Source organism: Pyrgilauda ruficollis, unplaced genomic scaffold, assembly GCF_017590135.1.
Source record: "Pyrgilauda ruficollis isolate IOZ18807 unplaced genomic scaffold, ASM1759013v1 scaffold10, whole genome shotgun sequence".
Taxonomy (NCBI): Eukaryota; Metazoa; Chordata; class Aves; order Passeriformes; family Passeridae; genus Pyrgilauda; species Pyrgilauda ruficollis.
The window spans coordinates 11,348,442-11,358,762 of record NW_024508101.1 but is presented as its reverse complement, the minus strand read 5'-3'; the positions used below and the strand labels follow the sequence as shown (position 1 = coordinate 11,358,762).

General features: G+C 40.6%; 1 protein-coding gene across 2 annotated transcripts in view; it reads right to left on the bottom strand.

The window, feature by feature from the left end:
• Positions 1-4,212: 4,212 nt before the first annotated feature.
• Positions 4,213-10,321, bottom strand: part of EEFSEC (eukaryotic elongation factor, selenocysteine-tRNA specific) — a 121,140-nt gene continuing 115,031 nt past the window's right edge. For both annotated transcript variants that reach the window (XM_041462169.1, XM_041462177.1), the window contains exon 7: positions 4,213-5,097. In XM_041462169.1, coding sequence (XP_041318103.1) covers positions 4,913-5,097 — 185 coding nt within the window. In that variant the 3' untranslated portion in view covers positions 4,213-4,912. The remainder of the gene's footprint in view (positions 5,098-10,321) is intronic.

The window sequence follows — 10,321 nt, the reverse complement described above, 5'->3', positions numbered from 1 at the left end:
CAGTATTTTCTGATTCTGTTCAATGAGTTCCTTTCACAGCTGACTATGAAATAAAAAAAAATATAAGAATTTGATACATTCTCTCTCCTGTCCTTTACTAGAAAAACAAAATTCTGATATACAAATGCATATCAGAAAGGTATGGCTTAGATGCCCCTTAGAGGAGTCACCTTTGACAAGCAACAGTCCTTGAGGAGGAAATGGATGATCCAAGCCTTGCAGACTGATTACACCATCTTGGAAAAGCACTTGTACCAGACACAAAATAAAAACTGTAACACTTACTGAGGAGTGGAAACCCAACAACTGGAACTTCAACTAGCACAGCACGCACAGCAGGAGATGTGAGCAAGACTCCACATTCTGGCGCTGACAATGGGAAATAAGCAGATCCACTGTGCTCTTTTTCCTCGTATATTGTCTACAGTTTGTCTACTGATGTTTTTAACCTGTTTTTGCACAGAACAGCAGGAGAATTTGTGGACCATCTCAGAAGACTGCCAGGATCTTGCTTAAACTCGGCCTCCCCAAGCCCCTGGATTCCTTCTGGATGCTCATCTAGCAAAACTGGCCTTACCACAGATTGCAGTCATAAAGTTCTTCCTTTTCTGCAGGCTTGGCAGGTTAGCTCCCAAAACTAGGCTCTATCTTAAAATAATTCTATTTATATCCTCAACAAGTTTGTTTAAAACTCATGTGTTTGTAAATGAAGAGCTTTCCAGCTCACTGTGGGTATTAAACTAAAAGGGAAGCATGAAGGGGTTTTGAAACTGCTAAGAAGGTAGCGTTCCTCTGCTGCCTTTCATCCCTCATCTCACAAGACCCCGGAGCACTTTGCAGATGTAAACACAGAGCTGCTCTCCCAGCAGTGAGAGGCAAACAGTGCTGGCGTGGACTGTGGCTTCACCACTGCAACTCCCCACGAGCTGTGATGGGCTCTCATTTTGCTTTACCACCCCCTGGCTGTTCAACTACAGAGTCCAACAGCCAAGGAAAGTGCTATTGCCAGAAACAGATGCCTTGTACACATCAAGAGCTGCCCTGGTGCAGATGGTTCACTTTTCCACAGTCAGTTACTTGCAACCAACTAATACAGGATTTAAGAGACAGAGCTATTTTCAGCTGAGCCAGAAACATACACAGAAGGGACACTGGTGCCTCAGGCTTTGGTCAACAGACTGGAGTTGATGGCTCTGTCCCAGACATTAAATGCATTGTAGTTTTTAACAGAAGCTGTTTTTTAAGAGCTGGGTTGCAAGCCTGCTGCAAACCCTTCAGTCACAGTTCCAGTGCAAACCCCCTTTTTAGGTGGGGAGGCTCAGCTTAGATTCCAAGCAAAGGATGCCACCTACTGCATCCTTGCTACCATGAGCACAGCTTTGACCCTCCTGGCTCCAGACCTCTGGCATGATCACAAGCCAGACTGCAGTCCCAAAATAAATTCCAAGGAAAAGTAGAAAACAGTCTTGTAAAAATGAAGCTTTTCTCCCTGCTACTCTCTCCACGACCCAAAGATGTATTACTCACCAAACATCTGCACAGCCGTAATAATTTCTAGTTTTGCAACACTGACAACCTTAGGAGTATTAAAAAAAACTCCTTACATCTTTATTCCATTTTGGATTCATTATAATACAGTCTGACAATATATGCTAGTACAGTACATTCTGCAACATTTAACCCCTGCTCCCAGCTGCCGTTCTTAACTTCACGGCTTAATGACACAGAGTCAGTAGATCACAATATGACCCTGTTAATATTTTTTTAATGCCATTTTTACAAATTACAGCATAATGCACTGATTATGAGGATGAAAGGAAAGTCTCTACGTCTGTCTGGAAACCAAATAAAAGAATGTTTGAACATCTGTTCATCCTACAAATGTCTTTTAAAGCTTTGATTTTCCCATAATCATTTTGTTCCACCATTTCACCCTTTTTCGAATGTGTATCCAACAGCCTCAGGACAGTAGCCAGAGATCTGCAGTAATAGCACATTATAATCAAACTTCTTGGGCATATTTAGGTTCTCCCTTTGGAATTCTACATTGGGAGAAACACAAAACCAAGCCCCAGTCTTCAACAGATCCCTCCCCAGCTGTGTATCCCACACAGATACAGCAGGAGCAAAAGGAGAGGACGAGGCTTTGTGACAGGGGCTTTCTGCAGAGGATTCCGAGGCACAAGGGCAGGGTAGGGGGGCAGCTGAAGGCACTGCCGGCTCCTGTGAGCCCATCAGAGCTGCTCAGGGTCAAAGCCTGAACAGAGGCAGCTCCTCAGTGCACACAGGAGCTGGGATGAGCTGCAAGCCAAGAGCCTTCCCCACCTCACTGGGCTCCCAGCAACTGTTGTGGGAGCCCTGCCATGGATCTCCAGGGCAAGAGCAGGGAGAAGCAATGAGCAAAGAAGGAAATGGGAGCACTGAGGAAGAGATCAGGTCTTAGACTGAGAAGATGGAAGAAAAATGCCAAGCTAGTATGCTAGTCTGGAAATGAAATGGAAGATAGGAGGGAGATTTTAAAAATATGTTTACAAGAGACTGGATGAGAAAGGGATGTAGGTCCAACTCTGGAATTATTGCTGCTCACTCCCTTGGAGTACCCAAGCAAATAAACCATGGGACTCCCTGCACTAGCAGTCCTTTCAGCCAAGAAGAGGACTGCAGATCTAAGTGTTCAGGGTTAATGAGTTTTCAAAGGGATCAAGTTCCATAACAACAGACTCACTGATCCTGTTAAGGGCAATCCACGGTGTTGGGGATGAAAACATTCATCAGATAGGCTTTGCAAAAATACATACCCTCATTTACATTGACAACCTCCTCTCCAGAACTACTCAAAAGTATCTTAGAAATGAGAAAAGACAAAATCCTTTAAGTCCAAGGATAACAACTCTGGAAGCACCTTTCCTGATCACTCCCCTTTTCTTTCCAATACTCCAAATTAGCAACCCATTTAAAATTTGGCAAGGACACTAGAACTATACAGATGCAAGTATAAGTTCCTTAATAACTAGGAGCATTTAATTAGTTTTTTTATACCCATAATTCTTAGACTAACGTGGGATGATAGTAACACTGTTCCTTCGATGTCACCTGTTCATCACTGCAGTACCTTAGGCAGAGGTAACAGTGCAGAGTACAAAACGGGATTTGATAAAGGCTTAAAAGAAAGATGACATTATAAATATTCTTTCCAAAGACTGCTTTTGGGGGTGTTTGGGAAGAAGAGAGAAATGGGGAAGGAGAGGTGACAGGGGTGTGAAATGCATTTTTTCCATTACAGAAGGATACATTTTCCAGCAAGGCTGGCAGCACAAGTTACGTTAAGCCAATAGCTGAAGTTGCCTGCCTAATTCCTCTGGGATCACACTGAAAGCATACCCCATAATCTTAAGGGATGTGCTAAAGCTTTGCTGGGACTCACTCAGCAGAAACTGTTTGGGATTATTACACAAAGCACTAATTCTGTTCTGATTTAAAGGGGGACCATCAGCCTAGTTTAGACACCAGGCTTGCTCTGTCTCACAATTGTCCAGCTGTAAATATCCTCTCAATAGCTGATAACTTTGCCATTTGTAGCCACTTTGGCTACCTAGAAATTAAAAGGGTAAGACTGGAAAAAAATCAGGATCATGTTATCATGATGGACTCATGCCCATCAAGGGATATAATAGTATGATTAATAAGAATGAATGCAGCAATTATTTACCTCCATGTGCAACATGCACTTACATTGTACATATGATCACCATCTGTAGCTGACTTGAGCAAAGGGGTCACAGGCTGCTATTCAGCATCAACAAGCAGGTACTCTTTTTGTTCCAAAGGCAGGAACCAACATTTGCCATGCTGCCAAGCCTGAGTCCAATTTCTGTTCCAGACTGCAGCTTTCATACCTGTGGAATTGCTGTTAGTTTTCATGTTAAGGTGTCCTATACTTTGTATGCAACAAGGAAGGGATATTACCAGTGCTCTCCTTTTTATGAGCCTAGGACATGAAATTGAGAGAAAGAGCTAAAGCAGCCATGAAATCCCTATTAAAAACTAATGGTTTCTAAAGCATCTTGGAGACACTCATTTTACAAGGCTTATGCAGCAATCTTCTATCATTATTTTAATGAAATAAAGCCCTTGACTATTTCCAGAGGCAACTTTTTCTTTCACACACAAAAGGCATTTTGGTTACAAAAAAAAACAAAAAAAGGAAAAAGAAAAAGAAAACAGTTTTGGAATAGGATTCATTGCAGAACAGGCAGGAAAATCAAAAAAGTTACATAAAATGTCAATGAAGATAAATTCTGAACCTTTGGAACAGCAAACAGAACAATTAAGACTCTCAGCTACACAGATCATTATGTTTAATATGGAAAACATTTCTAGATATGAACTGTATTTCTAAAAAACATCCATACCATCTCTCACATAGCATCTCACATAGCTGCAACTGAAGGAATGTGAAACATCCATTTTAGCTTTCAACTATTAAATAGTACGCCTTCTGTCTCCCACTTTGCTCAAAGAAGTAAGCCTAGAATAATCAGCTTCACTTTGTGGGTCACATGAAATTCACATCCTGACTTGGTGGCAAACTTCTAAATCAAGAGAAACTTCAACACAATTATCCAGGAAAACAGTGCAATTAGAATGTACACCCAGGGCTGCTCATCTGGCAGGTGAGATTCTCTGAGATGCCATAAAGATGCACATCACAGAAATTACAAAATAAGCAAATTTGAACAGAACAATCTGAGATTGCAGAGATTCTGGATGGGGGCACAGTCAGGAAAAGCTTCCAGGCTCTGTTTGTGAGGAAGGAACAGGTCTAATGTGTTTGAACAAGAAACACATTCCACCTCAATGCATTTCAGGGTCTGGACTTTAAGGTGTAATCAGAGGCCTCTCTCTTGTTTCCTCAGGACTGAATCATTTTCTTCTGTGTGTCAAAAACGTATCTTTTAAAGATAAGAGAGATAGTAACAGGTTGGGCTGAATCATTCTTGCTGCTTTCATCCTCTTTGGTCATATCCCCCTTCCCTCCCTTAGATTTCTTCTTGGAGGCAGCAGTCAGCAGCATCTTGGTATCTGGCTTCAGCCCATCTGTAAAAGAACAAGAACACACATGATTAACACACTCAACATCACATTTCAGAGAACTAGAAAAAATGAGCAGGCATGTTTTCATCTGAAATCAACCGAAGAAATTAAAGTAAATCAAATGCATTAGGGAAGTCACATTTCTGCATAAGACTCCTGCAGTATGGTATTTACATAGGAAATAAGAGAAGTCTTTAAACATAAAGTTCATAACAGTGATACCACAAATCCAGTGCAGTATCCTGAATCCTTCAGTGTCCATCTACAGCTTTTATAGTATTAAACACAGGGAAGAATTTAAACAAGCCAGACCAGCTTGCCTGGTCTCAGTCTTTTATTTGGCAGGCCTTTCTTATTATTTAGACACATACCCAAAGTTTCTTGTCATCACTAAGAATATTTATAAAAATATAAGTCATGAATAAAAAACAACTGGTAAAACATTAAAATTATAGAGAGTCACAAAGCTCAGAAGATTCTTGAATTTCTTTAAATCTATTTTCTAGATTTACCTGAAGCACACTGCATTTTTTTTATAACTGGGACATTGTAAATTATACAGGTTTTGTGTTTGTTTTTGTTTGTTGAGTTTTTGTTTTGTTTTTATTTTGTTAAGACAAAGTATTTGTTAGGGATTTCAACTTGCACTTCTTATTGCTTAGGGACACTAGAATTAAGCTGCATAGTATTTTGGGGATCTGTTTCTTCAGACATTTGTGCCAAACAGAAATATTTGTCCTTTTTCTCCTAAACTGACAGGGTTTGTTACACCTTTATTTTTTCTTATAACTCAACACATTGGTAACATTTTAGATAAGAAAAGCAAGACAGCAAAGTCCAAAGAAATGCTGTAAAACAAGAGAGATGCAGCTCCTAAAAGACCACTCCTGAAGAAGCACTTGCATAAAGCAGAAAGCAACAAACTCCTCAAAGCTTTTTCAGTGCCACCTGAATATGCTACAATGTGGTTTTCAGGCATTGGGCCAAAATCAGTTCAGGTATTTTTAACCTGTGGTGTCATGTAACCTTATCTCAAACACTTAATCAGCCTCTCTCTCTTCGTACTGAAATTCAGATGCGGATTCTCGTATCACAGCCTGACAAAAAGATTGAGATGCCTATGATTTCCTGGAGACAGGAGGTCTGCGGGCACAGGTGAACTGCTCCAGCTCACACACATCCAGGGCCACTCGGAGCTGATGGCAAGGGGACACAGCCCCAGAGCCCAGCCTCTCATCTGGCTGTGCCAGGGAGCAAATCATCCCAGCAGCATTCCCACCGCACGGCCAGGGGAAGGGAGGAAATGAGGAAGTGTTGAAGCAAAACCAGGAAGCTCCCAATTGCCATTTCCCAACCACAGCCCTGCACTGGGGAGACTTTCACAGAGAGAAGGGTCTTTTATTTGGAAAAAAAACCAAAAAAAACAAGAAAAAACACAACAACAACAAAACAACACACATAAAACCAACCAACCAACAAAACCAACCAAAAAACCAACCAAACAAAAAACCCAAACAAACAAACAACCCCCACCCCCCGCCAAAAAAACAAACAAACAAAAAAAAAACCAGTAAAAAAGAAAAAGAAAGGGAAAAAAGTGCAAGGTTCCAAAAGAGGAGAAAATCAACATGTTTTTTATATAACTAAATAAATTACAGCCCACGCTAAGGCTGCAGAAGAGTCCAGCATCAAGCACAATCAACTTTGTACAGTTCTGCAAGATCATGCATTTCAGTCATGGCAGCTGCTGTTTTCTCTTTCCAGATGGCAGGACACAAAAAAAGCAATGATTATTTCATTGTGAAAATAATTGAGACTGTTCTTCCTTGATGGCTGAGAAGTCTGATAATGACTATCTTTGCACACGTAAGGTTCAATTAATCAAACTAGGTAATATGGTGTGGCGGGACCACATATTTATTACATGATTTTATTACATTGTAGAGTCATGTTTGATGCAGCTGTTTCGATTTTTTAATTGGATGCTTTCATATAAATCCCATTAATATCATTACCCTTACAATCACTCCATCTTCACTACGAAAAATAATTTATCACGACATGAAAAGCAACTTATTTCCTATTTGGAAAGCTCTGAGACTTTTGTGGGTACTGATAGAAAAAAAAAATAGCAACAATCAAAAAAGGGGAAAACAAAATAAAAACAGCAGAGAGAGTGACCTCAAGCAGCCCCACTCACTACCTTTGCAGAATTTATTTAATATTTTATGTTTTCTACTGTTTTGATCAACCTAATTGTAACTGTCCCTGCACAGGGTTTCCTCTGCTTTCCTGAGACAACCATTTATTTTTTGGACAAAGAAACATTTCATTTTGCTTTCTACTTGGTTTCCCTTTCTGGGTCTTATCACTATTACAAATGTTGCTGTTACTGGCACAGCACTGTTTAAGAAAGATGTTTAACTAAATCCTTTCAGAAAGACACATTTTAATTAAAGCAAACAAATCCTAAAACACTTTTATTTATGTTAGCAGGCTTTGCGAGACGCTAATTTCCAAAAAATGGTAATTGGCGGAAAGGAGAGAGGAAGGGAGGAGATGTGGCATTAAAATTGCAGCCAAAATTTTCCCTTATGGGCATCTGAAGAACCCAGGCTGCCTCTGCAAGCCCTTGCCCACAGGGACATGGCAGTGCTTGGCCTCTCACCCCCCAGAGACCCTGGGCTGCAGCAGCAAGTCAGGGAATTCTCAGCCACAAGGGTGAAATAACCACAGTGGATAAACTGAGCTTCAAACCCACCAGTGACATCAGCTTGGATGGCCCAACACAACTGAAACCTGGCACAGCATCTGTGGTGTTCAAACAAAGCATCTCATGTCAGAAGAAATCAGTTTTCAAGAAAAAATGCTCGCTGCATGTGGAATTCTGCTGGTGAAAATGCATTTAAAACTGAGCCATCTCACCTCCTCCGCCCTATCACTAACTTCCACATAGGAGAAGTAAAGGTATGCCTCACCTGCAGCACTTAACACCTATTTGGACTAAATAAGGTATTCCAGGTAAGAAGTTTACAGAAAAAATGGCAGAAGGTGGGGGTTTGTACCAGTGAAGTGACAGGCTGACAGCCAGAGGCAGCTCAGGTATTACTGAACTCACATGGTATCTAAATTACCTAATCAGATCCCATGGCCCTCATTCTGCAAACAGATTAGGTGGCTGGCATCATACCCTGACAAATGGCATTTTCTGTTTTTCTGCTCTGGTGCCAGCAGGTCTCAGGGCTGAGGAGGCTCTGAGACAGGGAGCAGCACAAAGGAGCAGGCAGAGAGAGACAGGCACAATCGGGGTTTCATCTACCTCCGTGGATTTCTCACATTACACACAATGCATGCTTTACATTTTACAAAACCAAGGAAATGAAGGGAAATATATCTGTCACCGAAGAAGACATCAGAGCTTTAATAGCTGAAATGACGGATATTTTTAGATGGAGGTCTAGTTTAACTTACTTACATTAAGGGTCTAATCTCTGCTGAACAATAGCTATGTTAGCTTGAACACATAGTGAGAAATCTGTTCCATTAATTAAGTGCTGCCTGTACTACTCGGATTTGTAGCAAATGTTAATAGATTTTTTTTTCTTCCTCTGTTGGACAATTACTTTATTTTGCCAAGTTGCTAATGGATTAAATTGAAAAGGTCCATGTGTTAAAAAAAAGACTAGCTTCAAAGTTCTAAAAAATGCCTTGCATACAACAATGGAAAATACCTATGTATTAATATTATTAATGGGCCATCCTCAAAGGCACATAAGATATGTGAAAGCTTAGCAAATTCATTCTGACCCATCAAAACCATGTCTGTAAGAAGTGCCCAGACAAGGTCTGATGCAAAATGTACTTTTAGCATCCACTAACTCAGGTCAGATATGAAAATCTAGTTGCAAAACAGTGTAATTTACTTCATTCTTTTCAACTACTGTTAATAATTAACAGATAAAAATACAGACTCTAATATCCTTTGTCTCAGAATGGCCTAAAGGATTTAGCCCAAACTGATCCATTTGTAAGTGATATGAATAAAAAAATTCATTTTCAAATTCAAACGAAAAGCAATACTGAATCAGGAAGAACAATTTCACACGCACAAAATAAAGGGAAAGCACAGTATTTTACACAATTTTCACAAATAAAAAGCTAGCAGCTTAGTGATTTGCAGTATCTTACACAGTGGCAGCGCTGAGTTTTACAATTGCTCACACAAGAAATTAGCGTAGAAACACACAGATTTTAACCACTTCATACGGAAATTCCACACTGTAGAACTCTGGACACCTTCTTGTGTATAGAACAAATTCCATTTTTATCCATACACAATGGATTCAGCTCCCCTCCCTCCCTCCCTCCAGGGAAGTTACTCCCATGGACAGCAGCTCTGCCCTGTGAACGTGTCCCCTCCCGCAGGGCACAGGCTCCACATCAGCCAGCCCGACACAAATCACAGCACCCACACACAGCACCAGAACCAGGCTTACTTTTGCTCTGTTTTTACTCCTGCTTCAGCTGGAAGGAGGATGAAAGCTGACACAGTATCTGCTCCTCTAATTCCTTTTGCTCACCCAACAGCAGGGTGAAGGAGCACCTCTGTGCTTTTGCCCCATATAAATATTTATTTCATCTATTACCTGTAACCTTGGACTATACTTTGCCTTTACACTTTCAACTTCTCCACTACACATTCTCCTTCACTTAATACTGTCATTCCTTATCAACATCCCTTGTCAGATTTGTTGACTTTTTTTCTTATTAGCCTTCTGCTTCCCTGCTCCTTCAAAAGGTCTCCAAGAACGGTCCCTGTTCTTTCTTTCTGAAGTCCAACTCCTTCCTCCTTGACTCAAAATTGCAGTTGCTATTCAGCCCTTCAGGAGTTTTATCTCTCTTTCCCCCTTTTCCAACTTAATTTTTCAGATTTCCCATCTCTGTATTTCCATTTCCTATTTTCACAGTTCTCTTCCATGTTTAGGAATAGTTCTGTCTCCTTCAAAGCTAATGAAACACTGTGTTTGAATGCAAGATTTTAAAGACTGAATGCCAGACACTTTAGATGAGAAGCAAGATAATACAGTATCTCCTTGTAGACTAGCCAGAGACAGGAGCAATTTTTAAGCAACTGATAACCCATCATTGAAAACAGGTGTAATAATATAGGTGCAGGCATGCTTTCCAGCACAGCCAGGGAGAATAATTTATTTTGCCGAACTTCAAC